Below are 20,916 nucleotides of genomic sequence, written 5' to 3'. Positions count from 1 at the left end.
GCTAATTGTGCGTTTCATTGGTTTCATTCTTCAGTTAGCTCCTTTTTGGTCTGGAAACAACTAATTTCTTTTTTTCCCGAAAAATAATCTTGTGGACCTTTGTTCTATCTGCTGGTTCTGGTAGTCAAAAAGAGATGTCATTGGGAATACACCTGCAGACTAGAAGATCTCCAGGAATAGGAATAGGATGATAGAATCACAGAACATCCCAAGTCGGAAAGGACTCACAAGGACTTTCAAGTCCAACCCCTTGCCCCACACAGCACCACCCAAAATTCCAACCCTAGGTCCGAGAACATTGTCCAAACGCTCCTTGAACTCCAGCAGATTGAAACCAGGCTTCCAGACTTGAAACCCGGCCTACACAGCATTTTCCAAAGCAGTTCACAACTTTCATTTCCCTAAAGCTTACTCCAGAATTGTCCATATGAAATTCAAAGCTTCTCCCCACGCTGTTGGGAAAGACAGACCTCTCTTGGGTTTCCAAATATTCAGCCTCCAGTTCTTCAAGTGCTTCAAACGACAGTGTAAGAGGAGATGACTTCTTTGACAGGAAACAGCCTGGCAGGCAGAGGGCTGATCTTCTTAATGATGTCTTCAAATCGCCTTAATATAAATCCTCATAGAATAGTCTTACTGGCTTTAATAAGGATGAGAGCAATAGCACTGCAAAGAGTAGTGTCTTTGAAGCTGCACTAAAGGTTTTTAAACAGTAATATAAAATGATTTTGGGGGGAGGGGAGGAGAGGTATTTGAGTAAACCCTGAAGAATTTAAGAGAATTATGTTCCTCTTAAGGAATTTGACATGTCAATTAAAAACTCATCAGAAAGGTTATTATTCTCTGCTGAGCCTTCATGACTTTATTACTTAGGCCAAGGTGCAAATGCTCTGCTTAGTTCCTAGGTGAGAGGCAGTTCAGGAGTCTGCTGTCATTGATTCTCACAACTTCAGTGCTGTACTGAGCACTACACCCTGGCAGCATGAACAGAACCTCATCCCTATCTTCAGTATCATCAAACTTTGCTGTCACTTTATTTGTAGCCACCTGCCGTTTGGCCTAAATCATAACACAAATACATCTGCTTCAAACTCCCAGTTCTGAGAGCATTTATGCCTTCCAAAAGTGCATATACTGTTACTCGTACAGTCAACAGGTGCACGTGGTGCTGATCTGCGGGCAATAGCTTTTGCTTCAATGTTCACAGAATCACAGAACTGTAGGGGTTGGAAGGGACCTCCAGAGATCATGGAGTCCAACCCCCTGCCAAAGCAGGTTCCCTACAGCAGGTCGCACAGGTCGGCATCCAGGCAGGTCTTGAACATCTCCAGAGAAGGAGACTCCACCACCTCCCTGGGCAGCCTGTTCCAGTGCTCCGTCACCTCACTGTAAAGAAGTTCTTGCGCATATTTGTGCAGAACTTCCTATGCTGCAGCTTATGTCCGTTTCCCCTTGTCCTGTCTCCACTCACCACTGAAAAGAGACTGGCCTCACCACTATGGCCCCCACACCTCAGATATTTATAAACCTGGATCAGGTCCCCTCTTAGTCTCTTTTTCTCAAGGCTGAACAGACCCAGTTCACTCAGCCTTTCCTCATAGCAGAGATGCTCCAGGCCCTTCACCATCTTCGTGGCCCTCCGCTGGACTCTTTCCAAGAGATCCTTGTCTTTTTTGTACTGGGGAGCCCAGAACTGGATGCAGTACTCCAGATGAGGTCTTACCAGGACAGAGTAGAGGGGGAGGATCACCTCCCTCGACCTGCTGGCCACGCTCTTTTTAATGCACCCCAGGATGCCATTGGCCTTTTTGGCCATGAGGGCACATTGCTGGCTCATGGCCAACCTGTCGTCCACCAGGACACCCAGATCCCTCTCTGCAGAGCTCCTCTCCACCAGCTCATCCTCCAGCCTATATTGTTGCATGCAATTATTCCTCCCCAGATGCAAGACTCTACACTTGCTTTTGTTGAACCTCATCTGGTTTCTTACTGCCCAGCTCTCCAGCCTATCCAGGTCTTGCTGAATGGCAGCACGGCCTTCAGGCGTGTCAGCCAATCCTCCCACCTTCGTATCATCAGCAAACTTGCTGAGGGTGGCCATTATCCCTTCATCAAGGTCATTGATGAAGATGTTGAACAAGACCGGACCCAGCACAGACCCCTGGGGAACACCAGTGGTTACAGTCTCCAGCCAGACTCTGCACCGCCAACAACGACCCTCTATGCTCTGCCAGTCAGCCAGTTCTCAACCCACCTCACTGTCCACTCATCCATCCCACACTTCCTCAGCTTTGTTATAAGGATGTCGTGGGGGACAGTATCAAATGCCTTGCTGAAATCAAGGTAGACTACATTTACCACTCTTCCCCCTATCCACCCAGCATATGACAACATCACAGAAGGCTACCAGGTTGGTCAAACACGACCTCCCCCTGGTGAACCCGTGCTGACTACTCCTGATAACCTTCTTTTCTCCCAGTTGTCTGGAGATGACATCCAGCACAAGCTGTTCCATCACCTTTCCAGGGACAGAGGTGAGGCTGACAGGCCTATAATTGCCTGGGTCTTCCTTCTTGCCTTTTTTGAAGACCGGAGTGACATTGGCTATCCTCCAGTCTTCAGGGACCTCCCCCATAAAATGTTACCCCATGGCAAAACCTTACTTAAAATTGTATGTCAATCAACACTTTGATTTTTCTGGAGGCTCTCCTGCTAATTTTTCAAAATCCTCTGGCCAGGTGTTTAGCCAATAAAGCAAAACTTATGACTTAAGCTGTAATAAGTGAAATCTGAAAATGGGAACAGCTGCCCGGTTTTGGTTTTGACAGCTGCTCTTCGCCTCACAACAAGAAGCCTATTTGTGTTTGTTTATTCATTAATGTTGAAGACCAACACAATAGGATCAGATGTCGGAGCTGACAAATGCCCTACTTTTCCTGCGTTAGTTCTCGTGTCTCAGCATTCATAATATATATGTGCGCTTTGTATTTAAAAATCCCTCGTGGTTAGTTTTATGATGACATCATTGACATATTTTAGCTTCCTGGATGAAATAATGAAGATCTCATCAAGGAAAGGTACAAGTTTAACTGGAATACAGCAGCCATGTTAGTTTTCTAGAGACCACGTGCATTTGTAAAGGTAAATGTTTTGAAGAGCTCTCCTGACAGAGAGCAAATCCTCTGGTCTGAAGCTCATATTCCAGGTCACCTGTGATATCTATGAAATCTCATATTCCTTCTTTATTGGGGTGCTTAATTTTTCACAAGAGCAGAACAGCCTTGTTGGGTGAGGCTTTACCTGTAGTGCTGGCACATTTAGGAAGAAGAAAAAAAACAAAACAACATGCACTGTTTCAGATGGCGACACCTTTCAAATTAAAATCTTATGGCCTGCTCTGAATTCAGGGCTATTTTTAACTCCTCATTTTCCCCACACTGTGGTCAGGCACAGAGTCCTGCTGATGCTGCGGGGTTTGCTGTGGGACAGGGGTATAGAAATCTCCAAGAAAGCCTATTAGCTATTTCAGTACCTTTTATATCCTTTCCAAGTTATTATTATTTCCATTCTCAAGTTATAGGGGAGCCCCACAACGCCATCAGTAAATGCTTCAAGCTAAAAGAGAGGAAGTTTAGATTGGATGTAAGGAAGAAGTTTTTACAATTAGGGTGGTGAGGCACTGGCACAGGCTGCCCAGAGAGGTGGTGGATGCCCCATCCCTGGAGACACGCAAGGTCAGGCTGGACGGGGCTCTGAGCAACCTGATCTGCCTGTGGGTGTCCCTGTTCACTGCAGCGAGTTGGACCGGATGGCCTTTAAGGGTCCCTTCCAACTCAAATGATTTTATAATTCTATGATCTTCAAGGAAACGAGAGATGTGCCAGACATGAAAGGTTTGGAGCCTGCTTTAATATTTTGCTCTTTGGACTTCTGTGCCTTTGGACTTCCGTTTTTCTCTTCAAGGGCAGGGAAGGCCAACCAACCCCAGGTGGGAGCAGCAGAATGCTTGAAAAACCCAATCCTCCCCAGATGACTGTTCTCAGCTGTTTTCACTATTGCAGGTTAGAAGCTTGTGTTTGCCACTGTGCTGAAATTTGAAGCGTAAGGACAATGGCCCTGGTGTGCTGGCTATCCAAGCCTACTGGAAGCTGGCCTGTGGCTGTTGAAGTCAAGGAGGGCACCGGGAGCTTGGTGTATTCAGGTGAGCACCAAGAGGCTGTATGTCGTTCCATGCCTGGGAGGATGCTCCTTGTGTTAGTGAAAAAAGGAAAAACGGTGACAGCAACAAGGCCGAGGGAACGGCACGGAGCTGTCAGGGGAGGGCAGCTGGGGGTTAGGGATAGGGTCTGCAGCACAGGGTGGGGGGCATGGAACGGGCTGCCCAGGGCAGCGGGCACGGCCCTGAGTGCTGGAGGTCAAGGGGTATTGGGATGCTGCTCTCAGACACAAAGTTTGTATTTTGGGTGGTGCTGTATGGAGCCAGGGGTTGGGCTCGGAGGTCCCTGTGGGTCCCTTCCAATTCACGATATTCTGAGGTTCTGATTCTGTGAAAATACTGGGACAAAAACCTGAGAGAATCACTCAATCGACCGAAAAGGAAGAGCCGAATAGCAGTAGACATGCAAACAAAAGTTGCTGAGAGCTCCGGTGGGTTTCTCTAAAGTTCTGCAACAATTATACATGTGTATTGTGGGAGAACAATTGGAATGCATACAGTGTGTCCTACAGGTTGGAAGCGACTGGGATTAACTGCGTCTCCAAGGAGGCAGCAAACGGCGGTCATTTAAAAAACAAAAACGCAACGATCTCGGAACTAAGCCTGGACGGCGGTGAGGAACGCGCCCCGATGGCCGCGTTTGCATAGCACAGAGGGAGGAAACGGCCCGCAATCGCCCGGCATTTGCAAGCAAACGGCGAAGGAGGCGGCACCCCACGGCTACCGCGCCGCGCTCCGAGGGCGGGCGGGAAGCGGCGCGGAAGCCCCGCCCCGCCTCGGGGAGGCAGGTGTCGGGCCCCGCCCACCTCGGGCCGGGGGCGGGGCCGGAGGAGCGGGCCGCGTGCGTGCGTGAAGTCACCGCCGCCGTCACGATGGGCGACACCTCCCCCGTCCCAGGCTTCCCGCGCGCCTTTCTCCCTTAAAAGGACAATGGGGCGCGCGAACGAGAGAGCTCGATTGTTGAGAATGGAGCCGTGGGAACGGCGCGTGCGCAGAGCGGCGGGCGCTGAGAGGAGGGGCGGAGCCGGAGCGCGGGAGGGGGGGCCGCGAGTGCGCCCGCACGGGCTGGCGGCAGAACGCGAGGGGAGGGCGCGCGGCGGCGGGAGCGCCGCACGGGGCACGGCGCTGCACAGGGCGCGCGGCGCGGGGCTGGTCTGCACGAGCGGGTGTGCGGTGAGTGAGCTCGTAGTGCTCCGGGGCGAGCGGGGAGAAAAGTGCAGCCGAGAGGCGGCGGGAGACTTGATGTTGGGAGTTTCTGTAGTGTTGTGGGGGTTTTTCTCTCTCTCTTTTTTTTTTTTCCTTTCTTTTTAAATCTTTTCCCCAGGCAGGCGGTGGGTCGCGCTCACAGTGCGGAGCCCGCAGCTGCACGTCAGTGCTGGGCGCAGGTGCGACCGCGCACACCTGTGGCTCGGGGGGCCTGACAACGCGCTGCCGGGGCGGGGGCGGAATCCCGGCGGCACGCAGCCCGGCCCGGCCGGGGGAAAACAAAGGGCCGCCGTGTGCCGCCGTTGGTCCGGGGCTCGGAGCGCGGGGAGCGGCCCGAGAGGGTTCGGGAGGGACTTTCGGGGAGAGGCGAAACTTCGGCAGCTCCGTGCCGTGCGGTCGCTCCCCGCGCGCCGTGCCGGCGGCCCCGGAGCCCCGCGCCGCGCTTTGAAGTGCAACTGTTGCCATGTTTGAATTACGTCAGGGCCGAGCCATGAGGAACCCGCGCGCACCGCCCGGGGCTGGGGAGGGGGCGCCGCGAGCGGCCCGGCCGGGGGCGGCCGCCGCCGGGCGCTCAGCGCCGCGTGCTCCTCGCTCACGGGTCCCGTCGGAGGCCGCGGGTCGGGGGCCGTCCCACCTGGCCCCGGGCGGCGGAAAGTAGGTCGGTCGGCAGCCCGCCCGGGGGGGCCTTTGTTCGCGGCCGGAGCGCGGCGCTGCCCCGCGCGGTGCCACGCGGTGCGGGGCGGAAAGCGGCCCCGAGCCCGCATTTTGGCGCCCTCCGCTCCTCCGTCCTCTCCGTTTTCCCACCCGGCTTCGCTCTTCTTCTCACACGAGCACGAAGTTGCCGTTTCCCTTCGCGCGAGGGCGTGCGGCCGCGGGATTTAAAGGGCTCGCCGCCGTGCCCGAGGCCCGCGTTGAGCGCTCGGTTCTGCGATCCCCGAAAAGTCGGGGTGTTGCTGCGCCGAGTGCCCGCGGCATCCGTGTGTCGGGCCGGCGGGGCTGCCGCGCACGGCCGCAGCGGCGGCGGAGGCTGAGCCGTGCGCTCGGGCACGGACACCACGTGCTCGTCGCCCGAGGTGGGGCTGTCAGCCCCGCACGGCGCACGTGCTGCGGAAAGCCCCTTCTCCGCGGGGCCGGCTCGCTGTGTGGTCCGCGATTTTCTCAAACTAGAGCGATGACACGAGTCTCGGAGCAGGCGCTGCGCTGGAGGGCTTTGTGTCGGTAAGTCCTTGGAGGCAGCCGAGTGTTCCGGGCTCTGCTGTGAGCTGCAGCCGCGGGGTATTCAGACGCACCTCTGGGCTTGCGGCATTGTGCTCCTGCAGGAAGCAGGCAGTGAGCTCCTCAGCCAGTGGGAAAAGTTCCTCCTTGCTCCTCTCCCGGCTAGGGGGATCTCTGGGAGCTCCTGGCTGTGTGCGGCTACCCCAGTCAGAAGAAAGCACTGCTTTCTGCTTAAGGGAAGAAAATGTGAAGAGTGCTGGAGCATTCACCCGGATTGTGATAAACAGCATTAGGTTTGCCTTACTTGTACAGAGCAACAGTGTCACTAAAGTGCTTTGCACTGATTCTCAACACAGCTTCTCTTAAGTCTCTGGGGTGAGCAATGCCTGCAGCTCTGCTGCTGAGCCTGCTGTGTCCTGGAGCTGCCCGTCTGGGGCTGTCCAGCAGAAGTAAGGCAGCCCCTTGGCCTAGGCTGGGAGCAGAGGCTCAGCAGAACGCAGGGGTGGGGCTCCATTTCACGGGCTTGTGAATTTCTGTAGAATGTGCTCTGTCCAAAGTCTACATGAAATGACTGCTGGTACTGCTTGAAGACGTGGAAGTGTCTTAAGTGAAGTGACTTCACTATCCTGCTACTACTTCTGTTGCAGCCGTCATCAGACATTCTAACCTTGTGATAATAAAACCTGTTCAGTGTCTTGTGATCCAAGTGTCCATGATGCTCTTCCAGCAGCAGGTGGTTGCTGGCAGCGTCTTAACAGCTGCAGTGCACCCAGATAAGTATCACAGACTCATCGAGCAGCTCAGGTTTTCCTTGTGGGGCTCCTGCTTAGGCTGAACATGGTTTTAGTTTTGCAATAGGAGTTTCAAGAGGGGGAAGTCCTCTTTAGAAATGGAATGTCTGCAGGTGGGACAGGTTTGGGATTTCTTTTTTCCTTATGCAAATCTTACTGATTATTGTTTTCATGCTTTGGCCTATCCCTTCTGGAGCAGTAACCGCATAGCAGCGTGCAGGAACGCCCAATACCTCGGCCTTTCACTCTTTTTCTTTGTGTAAATGAATCGGGTTTGCATTTCCCATAGAAGATCAGCAGGTCAGCAGGCGCCTCTGCAGCTCGGCTACTGACAGTTTCACTCAGGATGGCTGTGACCTAGCTTGAGTACTGTGGGAGTCTTAAACAAGGAAAAGCAATGTCTGGTTTAATTTCAGTGTGGTCTGGGAGTCTCTGCCAGTTGCATCTGTTGTGCTGAGATCTCACTGCTGCACAACGGTAGCTGCAGACAGGACTGGCGTATGAATCGGCTCACTGATGTAGCTGAGCTTATCGAGTCAGAACTCGGCAGGATGCTGCTTCATTCTGGTGTGCCTGGACTGTAGCAGTGGCCAAATGTCACTTTCCTTCCAGTAAGGTTTTGGGCAGACAGAGGAAGGGAAGGCACCCTAGGAAGTTCTGGAAGTGTTACTTGTTTGTGGACGTGTGCTGGGTGTATGCACTTGCTGATGCAGAAACCAGAGTATGTGTAGCCTTTCTGTATTTCAAGGTGCTGGGAGCATTGTGTTGCACTGAGAATGAATGATCCAGGCCAGAGTGAGGAGACTAGAGAAGAGAGGGGTGTGGAGTAGTCAGACTGGCATCCTTTGGTTCTCCTGTAACGTGGGAGAGTGTTTTCTTTCAGCTTCATGAGAAGCAGGTGAGCGCGTTCCTTCTGAGTGGCCTGATAATTGTGTTACAAAGGGAGACGTGCCTGCCTTCTAGGAATTCCTTCCTCTCTGTTATTACAGATTTCTCATTCTTCTTGGGTGATCAAGAAGAATGCAGAGGAATCTGGGAAGGCAAATGAAAGCGGCTCAGCTTTTCTTAATCTGAAAAGTTCAGAAGTTCTTCCTTGACTTGAAATCTTAATGAGCATCTGAAGCAATATCTTTTAATTTAGACCATCAAATTAAGTTTTGCAAAGAAAACTGAGTCCCAATTTCTAGTCCTGACAGGCAACAAAAGCATGAAAGAATTCTCACATGCATATGATGCATGCTGCTTTGTACCAGCCCTTCACAAACGTAATAAGCAGGGTGTGTTTTTCTTCCCCCGCCTATTCTGCTGCTCTCTGCTCTACTCTGACTTTCTGCTATTCCTAAAATGTCAGGACAGATGTACGGAGAACTTGTTCCTTCCATTCCAGCTGCTAATGCAGGACTTGGGGTAAACAGCTTCTCTGTCTGCAGGGGGGCAGGGGATGAGGATCGCTTTCTCTCTAACTTGAGGGAGTAGCATTCCCTACGTAGTGCAGGTACATCTCCAGTTCAGCAGACTGATAAATACGCCCCACTAGGTTTTCTGTTTTTCTTGGGTTGCTTTGTTTTTTGCTGGTAGAGTGGTTCCCTTTCATTTCTGCACAGCTGCTAATTTAAAAGACTTCATGTATTTAAAATACCTCGTTTAAATTTGGCAAAACTATCTTGTGTGATGCTTTTAACTTTTATGGAGCTGCAGTCCCACCTGGCTTCTTTTTATCTGTCCCCAATGGTTAAGCTTCCACAGCTGAGATTCATGCGTTGCAGTAGTAGGAAATCTAGCCTGTGTTACATCAACTGGAAAATCTTAACTCCCTGATTTTAATCTGAGATCTACCTATGTTGCAAAGCTTTCAGTTAAACCATTTGAATGGCTCAATCATGTGTCCTAACTACACCTAAGTCTACAGAGAAATAATGTAATCTCCAGCACTAGGCAGACAATTATGGAAAGTTGAGATGGAGCACTTTAAGTTTAGCAGTGTTGGTAAGTATTTGTAGACTTAACTGCAGTCTGCATTAGCTGTTGAGCTGTGCAGCTGACAGAATATTTAGTGCATAATGGTCACATGGCCACTGGTTAAGATTAAATGTGGAACTGGACGGATGCCTTCCATTTACAACTGTGTTTGTCAGAGAAATGTGTTCTACTTGTGGTTTTTTTGCTACTAGCTTTTCCCCATTCAGGCATGATATATGGTAATACCGTTACTGACCGTTCATCAAGTGGGAAACAGATGGCACTAGTTTCCCTTCTATTGAAAGACTGTATTGAGAGGCTGCTCCTGTGAGAATGGCAGCAATAATGCAAAACAAAATATTTTCGGAATATATATGTCTGATGCCAGCCTTTGCCAGAACATTAATTGTAAAACATGCATCTTATTTCTACAGTGATATAAATACCAGCTGGTGGCAGAGATCACCTCATCAGTGTCTGGATTTCTGGGAGTTTCTCCCTGGGTTGGAAAATCAGGTAGCTGAGATCAGTACTGTGTCTTGCCCTGTAACAATCAGGATGCTCTTGCTGCTTAAGTTTTATAGTTCTCATGAACTTTTTGTCTGCAGTTACCTCTTGTCTTTCTGAAGAAAAGCACCAGATTGCAGGTTAAGGCAGTCACATAATCTGAAGCCACAGTTTGGTAGCTAGAAATTCCCCAGTGGAAGGTGCTGTGCTGTTGGATCTCCAGAGGCTTGTTAAACATGGTATCCCCGAGAGGCATCTGTCTGAAGGGCAGTGCTGCATGCTGAGAAACAAAGTATGTACTCTTAAGTGTCTGCCTAGACACTCCTTTATTTGTCATGACAGTCCAAGGATACTAAGTGGATTTCCTGGCCAGTGTTGTGCTGATAAAGGGAGCAGAGAATCCCATAGGAAGCATTTGGGGTGATGCTGCTGGCTATGCGCAATAGTCATCCTTGGGGGAACCTGGCTGGAGGTGAGCCTGCAAACGTGCACGAAGGAGTATAGTGCTTCAAATGTGTGCCAAACAGCTGTGTTAACCTTGGTTGAAAGTTAGAACATCCCCTCCATCTTTCTCATTATTCAGTTTGTGCGTGTCCCTTACCTTTTCTCTGTGAGGGATTTGGACACAATGAGTGTTGGTTGTTTTTTTTCCTCTTCAAAACTCTGCTGCCCTTTGCTACCTGGGACAGCAGAAATTTGTCTTGCAGTGTCCACATGTCCTCATTTTCCCCTGTGGGGTTGGCGGTATTGTTGGAATTAGTCCGTGTGGAGGACCATGTTCAGGCCTGGGTGGTTGATTCACTGACTTGCTGTGATCCTGCAAAAACACGCAGGTTATTTATCCCTATGTGTAGTGCCTGTCAGTAAGGTAAGTGTGATGCTACGTGTAGTCATTTCATGGAAGCATGTAAGTCTTCCCCTTGCACTGCAGTGGGTGAAGATTTGGAGACAGACCATGTGCTGCCTGCATTCCCCAGTGGCTAAGCTGCGTTTACTGGGGCATGGCAGTCCCTGTGCTTGCGAGGTGGCTGGGAATTCCCACTGATCAGATTCTCCCACGTGTGATGGAGATGCTCTCCAGAAAGCCCTCCTCGAGCCACCAGACTTCTCAATAGATGTGCTGGAGATAAGCTTTTGTTTTGTTGTGTTGTATTTTTTTTTTTGTCATTGTTAGCTTGTACGAGACTTGGCGGTTTTGTCAGAGGAAGGGAGAAAAGTGTGCTATTTGCATGGCTCTGTCTCCTTTCAGTTCTTAAAAGCAGAAGTTCTCAGCAGTGGAAGCCTGTTCTCAGGGAGCTTCCTGTCACCAGCGGGCTGTCTCCTCTGAGCAGTTTGCCTGTGTTGGATGACAAGTGTCAGAGGCCTTGCTATGGCGTTGGCTGGGCAAACCACAGTCTGTTCAAACAGAGCCCTTCTTGGAGCAGTCCCTGTGTGGCCATAACATGGGCTCTGTGCAGCCCACGTGGCTAGCAGAGCCTTTGTGCACATCCTGGCTCCACACCAGGAAAGCATCCGTGTCACTTGGTGCTCTGTGGGACCTGTGTGCCCTCTGGCAGCCCGTCATGCTGGGCCTGAAGGCATGATGCACTGGGGAGCACCATAGGCTGGAGGTGGGGAGACCTTTCTAAAGGGCAGTGGGGTGCCCTTCATGGAAGTATGTGTAGGTAAGAGCTTTTGCTGCCGTAGAGGCTGCTCGTCTGGGCCTGGCTGTCAGGAAGAGCTCCGCAGTGCTGTGCTCCGTTGAGGGCTGGAGGGCTCCACCCTGCTGCTCTTAGAGCTGCTTTTCAGGTATGTCTGCCCCACAGCCTGGAGGCATGGCTGCAGCTCGTTTGAAGTGACTCCTACTTGCTTTCCTGCTGCTTTCAGCACAGTGGTGAGTTTGCAGTGAAGGTAGCTGATGATGACAGCCTGGTTGCTGTGACCTGGGGCTGGGGCGGGTTGGCACGGTCTTCCTGCAGCCCGCTTGGCTGCTGGAATGAGTATGGCTTTCCTGCACTGCATCTGCACCTCTGGGTTATGCTGCTGCTGTAGGCATGGACTTGGAGAACAGTGCAGTCACAATGGATATTGCTTGATATCCCAGCTGTTGTTCACTCTTCTGTAAGATAATAAGGTGTGGATTAGGTGCATCTGCTCTTTGGAAGCAATATGAGATAGATCAGGCCAGTGCTCTTACCTGTCCTGAATTACAGCCCAGTGTTGGTTTACCCAGTGAATCACACAGGTTTTGCTTTCAGTATCTAAAAAGTGATAAGTAACACCAGTTCCTGTTTGTTTCAGCAGGCTACAGCTGGGAGGAAAAAATGTTTGGCTTTCACAAACCGAAGATGTACCGGAGTATAGAGGGCTGCTGTATTTGCAGAGCTAAGTCTTCCAGCTCTCGTTTCACTGACAGTAAACGCTACGAAAAGGATTTCCAGAACTGTTTTGGGTAAGACTCTTCCTTCAGTCAACTCTGCATCTCTCAGGGTTTTGATCTCCAAGCTGCACACTTGATGCACTGTCAGATGTGGTTGGCTTGGGTAGGTGGTGGGGGAAAGCCCCAGTCTCCTTGTGACTGTCCCACTGTAGGACTGGTTCCTCTGCTGTATGTGGCATTGCTGGGTTATTAGCCCAGTGTGGCTGCTCATGCAAGCTGAAGCAGATGACAGCATTGAAGGCTCTGGCCAATTCCTCTTCGCCCTCACAGCATGTGTGGTGACTTAGTTGTGATCCTTAGAGGTATAAATCCCTGCGTGAGGTGGAAGGCAGCATGGATCTGTGGAGGCTTTTGGTTATTCTGGAGATTTGAGGACATGAGATAAAGCTTGTACCTTATTTTGGCTATTGGTGCTGTTGTTCTGATAAGGCTTATTGATATGTTATTAAAACTTCTCATTGGAGACCATTCTGACGAAGAATGAGAATTAATTAATCAACTTTCCAGTTAATCAAAGCTGTGCCTAATGCTTTTGTTACTGATGCTTCCAAACAACTAAATAGCAGTGATTTCTTGTACCAGCTGCTGTGGCCTTCTAACTTTTTGAAACTTTGCAATTTTGTCATTGAATTGTTAACAAGGCAAACTCTTCTGATTACTTCACTAAAATTTCAAAATAAACAGCTTCTGCTGCTGTAGATTTCTTCAATTTTTTTTTCCTAGGAAAAATACATTGTTATATTCAGCTTTTTTCTTTCCAGTCTCACTGGATTGACTCTCATCAAAATCTTAGGCCAAAGTTTAACTTATATCTGCTGTTTAAAAACTGTATGTGTTTTATCAGTATTGCTTCTCTTGTCTCAAGCTTTTAACTTCACGTGTGCAAATCTTTGCAGGCTTTGTGAGTCTTTACCTTGTCTCTTTCCTTCTTCCACTTCACCCCCCTTTCTAGAAACACCCCTTTCATGTATGGTTTTATAGCTCTTTGTATTGACCGTGGATTTTTGTTCATAAATCTGATGCTGACAGTTTTTGCTGTCGTAATTCTTGGCTGCTGCCCTTGGCAGTGGAAAGACTGAAGGCCCATTGCTTTTTTTATATATATATAAACAGCAGTAAAGAAGCTTGCAGAATACTGGAGCTTTTGGTCTTGCGCTATCTGAAATATGTTTGCCAAGGTGAAAAATGCAGTCTTAACTCTGAACAAATAAGGGCTTATCTGAGCCTGCCTGCCCATTCATCTATACATGCTTCAAAGTCCTCTCATTTGAACAGCTGGAAAACCCAACTCTGTGTTCCCTTTAGTGTGGATTCCTCTAGTGTGATTAGCTGTAGAAATGGTTTCTGAAGCAAGATTGTTAGAAGGAAGCAAGTATTGCTGTCGTTCCAGTGACCACTGTTTCTGAAACCCTATCCTGCATGTATGCAGCAGTGTGTTGGATGGTATTTGTTACTCATCCTTGAAACTCTGTGAGAAAGCTAAGAGCTGAATAAGCTTTTGTCAGATCTCAGTTTTGTTCCCTGCTTACGCTCAAGGAATAGGATTATTCCCTCTCCAATCAAATCAGTCCAATCACTGAAGCTGTGGTTTAAAAGAAAACAAGGCAAACAACACATAAACAACAGAAGGTAATGGGGCTGGGTTTTCTTAGCCTCCTTATGGTGGCGAATTACAGTGCCTTTTATTTCTACATGGAATAATGTTTTTCTGAAAGTCAGACCTGGTCTTCAGATGGCACTGATGAAGCACCTCAGATTAATTGTCATGCCTGAAAATCAGATCTTGAGAAGGAACCCTTTTCCTTGTGCTTCTGACACTGTTATTGCATGATTGTTTTTATTAATTGTTATAAAGTGATTTTTGCTTTTCATTCTTACCAGGCTCCACGAGGCCCGCTCAGGAGACATTTGCAACGCCTGTGTCCTTTTGGTGAAAAGATGGAAAAAGTTGCCAGCAGGATCCAAAAAAAACTGGAATCACGTTAGTTAACTTATCTATTTCTTCCCTGCCCTTAATTAACTTGCCTTCTACTTCAGTCCGTTCTACATCAGAGAGGGAGGCGCTAGAAAGAGTTTAGGGGTTGCTATTTCCCAACTGCCTTCACTACCTAATCCCAACATTTATAAAACTTGCCTGGAATATTTCTTGTCCTTGTTAGACTTACGTGCAAATTGTGATGGTGCAAGCCATGGATGGAGTCACAGACTAACCTACCTTGTAATTCCTTGTTTTCACAATCTCATAACTTTGTCCAGAAGTCTCTTATGACACTCAAAACATTATAGAATTTGGTCTCTGTCCAAAACTGGTCACTTTTTTTTAATAGCTTGAACAAGCAAGGTGTCTTATTCCAAGCAGCACACAAATCAATGTGGCTTAATCAGGTAATTAAAGACTAATATCTTGCAGCTATTCCTGCTCATATGTTCTGTTTTGATCTACCTAATTCAGTTTGGGCCTAAGGCTGGTAAGATGATCAGGATTCCTTGTGTATGAAATAATATTTATAAAGGAAGCCTTGGTGAGAACAGGATCCAGAACTATGATTGTTACTAGCTCTAGCTTTATTAAGAAGTTAAACTAATGATTTAAAACAACAAAAACAATCTCTAGGGTAAATGCTTAGTTGTCATTCTTTTGATTGAGCCTCTATAGATGTAAACAACCATTGCCTATTCAACTGAATCTGTCAAAATAGGAAGAAGATGCAAGTTTAGTTGGATGTGCTTTTGAAACTGGTTTGCCTTCTTTTCCTACAAACTCAGTCTCTTATAAACCAGATTTAAGAGAAATATAAGTGTGAGTACGCAGAACTGCTTTGGTTTAACTAGACTGCTTTTGAGCGTTTCTGCAACGCCCTGGAAGGAGGTTGGAGTGAGGTGGGGTTGGTCTCTTCTCCCAGGTAACAGCCCTACGACAAGAGGAAATGGCTTTAAGTTGCAACAGGACAGGTTCAAGTTGGATATTAGGAAACATTTCTCAGAAAGAGTGTAACTGCCCAGAGAGGTGGTGGAATCGCCATTCTTGGAGGTGTTCAGCAACTGTGTGGATGTGGCACTGAGGGATGTGAGCATGGTGGGGATGGGCTGGTGTTGGAAAAGACCTCTAAGATCATCCAGTCCAACTTCAATGATTCTGTGAGCTCCTTCAGCTTAGATCAGTGCGGACATCTTGACAAAGGCAGTATCTGGGCATAATTCAGGATCACTGTGTGCATTTTATGTGTTGTAGGTGGTAGATGCCAGGGCTGGACCCAGTCTGAAAACAACACTGAAACCAAAGAAAATGAAAACTCTCTCTGGAAGCAGAATAAAGAGCAATCAAATCAGCAAGCTGCAAAAAGAATTCAAGCGGCATAGTAAGTAGATCCAAGCAGATTTTGATTATAAACTTTGGCTTCCCCTAAAACTTACTGCTAAGTGACCATGTTGAGTCGCCTCCTGGATTCAGTTGTGCTCTCACACATTCAGGCTTTCTCTGTTCCTGTAACCTCTTGTTCTCAGTGTGCTTGGGGAGGCGGTGGAATGAAAGGGGAGACCGTGTACAGGATGAGTATCTGAAGGGGGCTGGTTGTGTCACGTGGAGAAGTGACAAGGAGAGGGTTAGAAGCAGAGCTGGAAGGAGTAGGCAATTGCAGCTTATATCTCACGCTGAAATGACACATCTCATGGAAGAACTTCTTGGGCAAAGCCCTCATTGAAGTTGAAAGAGATTTCCCCCTGTTCTCATTAACTTGCTATGATAGTTTTAAGCTCTCTCCTCTCAAGAAAGGCTGCTTGCTCTGCTGATACCACTGTCAATCTTTTTCTTCCATGTATGTTTTCAGCCTAGGCTTTCTATTTAGCCTGTTTGTGTTCTGCCCCTCTTCCCCCCCCCCCCCCCCCCCCCCAACATACACATGTACTCTGTAAGCTCCTGCCATGTTCCTCTGTACAGTTTCCTTAAACCTTCTGCTAGTCTCAGTGATTTCTTTCCACTAGCACTTAGACTCTCAAATAGATATGGATTTATATCTTTCCCACACATCCATCTGTCAGTAACACTCTAAATATATGTCAGCAATCTAGTTTCTTTTTCCTCTAAAGCAAACCTTGTAGCTTCTTAACTGTTGCTGTCTTGATCTTCTCTGTTTTCTATCATTCTGCCTGACCTGAAGGAAGTGCTCTCAGAAGAACCAGTGGAGGCCTTGACCTATGGAGCTCTTATCTACTCATCCAATGTGCAATAGTCAATTCTTATTGTGTTACTGTGGGTGGTAGAGGCAATTAAAAAGGAAGCTAGCAGTATCTCTATTCAGATATGCATCTGCATACCTGAAGTTGATAGCTTACAGTTTTGTTCCAGCTGGAGCTTTAAACTACCTAATCCATTGCTCTAATCAGAAGAGCTTTGCAGGATTTTAATTTAATGGGTAAGAAAGGAGATTTGCACTGAAGGGCTGCATCTGAAGCAAAGGTCCTGACCAGCTTCAACAGTGTTTCAGTGATTACAGAGAAGAATCAGGATCGTGTCTGAAGTGTAGCGTGCTGCTCAGGCTGCATTTGAGACTCTGACCCTGAACCTCTTTGCAGTCCTTCACACACAGGGACCTGTTTCAGTCTCCCACATGATGACAGATGTTCTTTCAAGGATTTTTGAAGTAGGCAGGGGTAAGAAAAATGGGTTACTATTAGGCTTTTGTTGTTAATTAGGAAAGTCTTTCTCTTCAGTTCCCGTCTGCATGTGACCTTTTGAAGTAAGGAAAAGGATGAGTTGCTGCATGTCTTAATTCTTGCATTTATTCTCCCCCCCCCCCCCCCACCCTGCAGACTCTGATGCCCACAGCACCACTTCAAGTGCCTCCCCAGCTCAATCCCCCTGCTACAGCAACCAGTCTGATGAGGGCTCTGACACAGAGATGAGTGCTGGGTCCAGCAGAACACCGGTTTTTTCCTTTCTAGATCTCACGTATTGGAAGAGGTAAAATGAAACAGAAGGTGTGCTCTGTACAGACAGCAGTTTGTTTCATATTCAGTGATCAAGGCTGCTTCCTTAGGAGCTTGCAGGGTGCTGCTGCTGCTGAACTTGTGTTAGAGATATCATTTAAGTCACTAAGTATTCCACAATGTCTATCTTACTGGAAAGGAACACTATGTATTCAAGACTTTTTCTCCTATCTCCCTCCAGTTCTTAAACAAAAACATGCTATCTGGAGAGATGTTCTTACATTTTTGGGAGTAACGAACAATATTCTGAATGTCACTGTCTTGTCTTAAAACTATGCTCTGTAGATGCAACAAGTTACCATGTTACCATGTACGTATGTTTTGCTGCCAAGCTGAGTAACCTAGCATTAAATTTGATTGACCTGTGATGGTGGTCATTAAAAAAAAAAAAAAGAGAGAGAGGAAAAGCACAAGATTTTCTTGGAGCTGATGGGTTTGTTTTATTACGTGTTATGACACACTAATCCCTTGTTTAGCTAATTGCTATACTGGGATCGTTGTGACTTTGCTGCCTCCTCTCAAATAGTGTTTTTGAATGCCTAGTTGTCAAGGTTAGCTTAACCTAGATAGCTGCGTAGCTGAAATTTCTCTGGGAAGTAAAATGGGAGACTTAGAGACTTAGTTTTATGTAGGCATGGCTTTTTTATGTGCATGGTTTTATTTGTTTGATTGGTTTTTGTTGTTAGTGGTCGTCGTCTTGTGTTTTGTTTTAGTTTTCCTTCCCTAAATTATGATGTGGATTTAGACATTGATTTGCTCTCTCTCTTTGGACAGCCCCTACTGTCATAGCCAAACAGTGCTGAGGCTCAAAGAATCAGTGTCACAAGCTGTCTGCATCTCTGCTTGCTTTTTCTTTCAGGCAAAAGGTCTGCTGTGGAATTATTTACAAAGGGCGTTTTGGGGAAGTCCTCATAGACACTCATCTCTTCAAACCTTGCTGTAGCAATAAAAAGTCTGCCACTGAGAAGCCAGAACAAGAAGGACCACAATCTCCAGCAATCTCTACCCAAGAGGAGTGGTGACTTCCTTGGAGAGCTGCAGACAGTTATACAGATCCTCTTATTCTCTGGAAAAATACTAGAAAAGTGACTCTGTTCACATTGGACACCTGCTATGCTGCCAAAAGACTATTCCCTAGAATTGTTTTGGGTTTTACTGCTACAATTCCACAAACTCTGAAACTAGTTTGTATCCTTTCAGAAAGACTGTACATAATATTTAAGATGCTATGGAACACTTAGTGAAGCTGAATGCTGCTGCAAGGTTGTCCCTCTTATCTTTCCCTCCCACTCCCTTCACAAATGAACTTGAGGACGGGGTTTTGTATATTAAAGTGTATGTAGTTCATCTTTCTGTATTGAAAGAAACGGTGGTTGTAAGGGTTTTTATTTTTTTTTTAAGTTGGTTGGTAACCTCCCTTAAATCCCCAAGAAAATATTTCATTCTTAGACATGTATGAGATGAACTAATACATATAAATGTTGTCACCTCTCTAGTTGTATAAATATATATATTTTGAAGGTGTGGAGATCTCACCCTATACTACTGACGTTGTAAGAAAGACAGATATGTGACAGACTGTTAACTGCAGACATCTCTACTGTAAGTGATAGTTATCTGAAAAAGCCTCCCAACAACAGATGCTCTTAGGGAAGGGGTAGGAGCACTTCCCTTCTTAGTTAGGAAGGGAGGAGGAGGAGTTGCCTGAGAATTGAACACAGTGAAATGGATGGGAGACTTTTTTGTTTGTTTGTTTTTAACCTAGCAGCAGACCCTCTGGGCTTTGTGTAGTAACTGACTGGTAATTAGAGGAGGACCAAGAAAACAACCCAGTGCCCAAGTTAGGTGTAGACGATGGCCGTAACCAGGTAACGGCTATATCTCTTGGCCCAGTGCAGCTCAAATGTGACCACAAAAAAGACTACTTGCTGGTTTCAGGCTTGACATAAGACCAAGCCACTTGCTAAGCAAGTTAGATTCAGGTCTGGGGACGCAAGCTGATTCCAACCTGTGGTTTGGATTCACAGTGCTTGTTTTAGAGCCACACAGCTTCTCACCAGCAGATCAAGGCTTTTGTAAATACTGGGCTTTTATTAGCATTGGTGCTGTGCTGAATAGAGGCAGCTCTGTTTGCATACATGATCAAAAGATTCCCAGCTGAACTTGTGTGCAAACCAGTGCGATGTTCCTTCAAACTCCACTTTGCCTTTAGGGTGATAGCAGCTTCCTGGAGGAGTGTGCTGCAGTTTTAGTTCCCTATTGATTCATGTTCCTTTATGAAGGTTTAATTTGTGTAACTTGAGAATTATGCTTTTGTTTATTTGTTTGCTTTGGGGGGAGGGAAGGGATTTTTCTTTTTACTCTTTTTGGGATGTTCTGCAATGGATGCTACAAACTTTCCTTGTTGTGCGAGTCATCCGTGCAAAACTTTGGTGGGTAGGGCTTAGGACTGGATTTCTGTGTAATCTCACTTCCTGAAATGGGAATAGTTAGCAAATTAAAATATAGGTAGGAAAGGATATGCAGGATTTAAGAGGAGCCTCCATCCTCAAAGCTGTTTTTTCCTTTCTCCCTTCTGTTGAGTAGTCCAGCCTCTGAGGAGAGGATATCAGAAGAAGGCTTTGATTTATCACAGCCTTACATCTTACAGCTTTCATTGCTCTTTTACTGTGTTGTTTTTTTATTTTTTATTTTTTTTTTTCCTAAGCTCCCTGAGATTCTGAAGGGAAGACAAAGCTACATGCCTTACTTTTCATCTGCAACCAAATGAGTGGATACTTGTATAACTGCCTAACTAGGTCGGTCATGTCTGATAAGGACTTGAGCAAGAGTACTGGCTATTTTTTGCAGACACCTGCCTTTACTGGAGTTTGTGTTTTCAGCATCAGTAATTCTGTACACCTGAGGCTGCAGTACTGATGGTAGGTTGTGCTCTGATACGGATCATCTCTTCTTCTGTATTTATTTATTTATTGCTAGATTTCAACTGCCAACTGCTTCCCCACTCCCTCCCACCTGTTCCATTCCTGGTAGTAATGCAGAATGAACTGTATGTAGTCATGCACTTTGTATTAATGTATTAGAAATCTATGAAACCTGTTTTGTACTTTTATACTGTTCAGACACTTGTAATCCAAACTTTTTTTACTAGGGCAATGAATAAATTTAGACTTATTTAGAAAATGAATTCCTGTTTATTTAACCGTCCGCTTAATTAAGCTCAGTGTTTGAACCAGCCTATGCATTCATTTGTCTATTTGAACAAGATTTCAAAGCTTCCTTTTTTTGGAGGAGGGAAGGCAGACAACTCTCTTTGCAACAAGTCATTTTCTATTTAATTTAGGAAGATGAGCAGAGCAGAGGAAGGATACAGTGCTTATTGTGGTGGGTAGCTGCCTCTACAGAATTCTCCAGCTGTTCCCGGGCACTGTGCTGTGTAGCAGCCAATTCCTTTTCTGGAAATGGGTGGTGCTGGCTGGTTCTCCAGAGGGCTGCTGACCGCTCGCAGGCATGCAGCAAAACTAGTGGAAGCAATGGCATTCAGAGTGAAGTGCTGACAGCACGTGGGAACATCCCTCTCCAGATCCAGCTGAGGCACTGGAAGAAAGGAGTGCTCC

The 20,916-nt window shown here is 47.2% G+C and overlaps 1 protein-coding gene across 2 annotated transcripts; it reads left to right on the top strand.

Moving 5' to 3' along the window:
• Positions 1 to 5,248: 5,248 nt before the first annotated feature.
• On the top strand, positions 5,249 to 20,482 carry SINHCAF (SIN3-HDAC complex associated factor). 2 transcript variants are annotated; one of them, XM_052668716.1, is made up of 6 exons: positions 5,249 to 5,389; positions 12,178 to 12,325; positions 14,195 to 14,294; positions 15,546 to 15,672; positions 17,123 to 17,273; positions 18,159 to 20,482. In XM_052668716.1, exons 2-6 carry the CDS (start codon positions 12,198 to 12,200, stop codon positions 18,319 to 18,321), a joined length of 669 nt encoding a protein of 222 aa, XP_052524676.1. In that variant the 5' UTR covers positions 5,249 to 5,389; positions 12,178 to 12,197; the 3' UTR covers positions 18,322 to 20,482. The 2 variants fall into 2 exon arrangements, with proteins under 2 accessions (XP_052524676.1, XP_052524677.1); XM_052668717.1 differs by having other exon boundaries at positions 5,273 to 5,389; positions 12,175 to 12,325.
• Positions 20,483 to 20,916: the final 434 nt, after the last annotated feature.

The sequence above is a fragment of the Tympanuchus pallidicinctus genome, unplaced genomic scaffold (genome assembly GCF_026119805.1).
Source record: "Tympanuchus pallidicinctus isolate F22 unplaced genomic scaffold, pur_lepc_1.0 scaffold8, whole genome shotgun sequence".
Classification (NCBI taxonomy): Eukaryota; Metazoa; Chordata; class Aves; order Galliformes; family Phasianidae; genus Tympanuchus; species Tympanuchus pallidicinctus.
The sequence above is the reverse complement of the archived record's forward strand: the minus strand, read 5'-3'. Positions and strand labels throughout refer to the sequence as shown.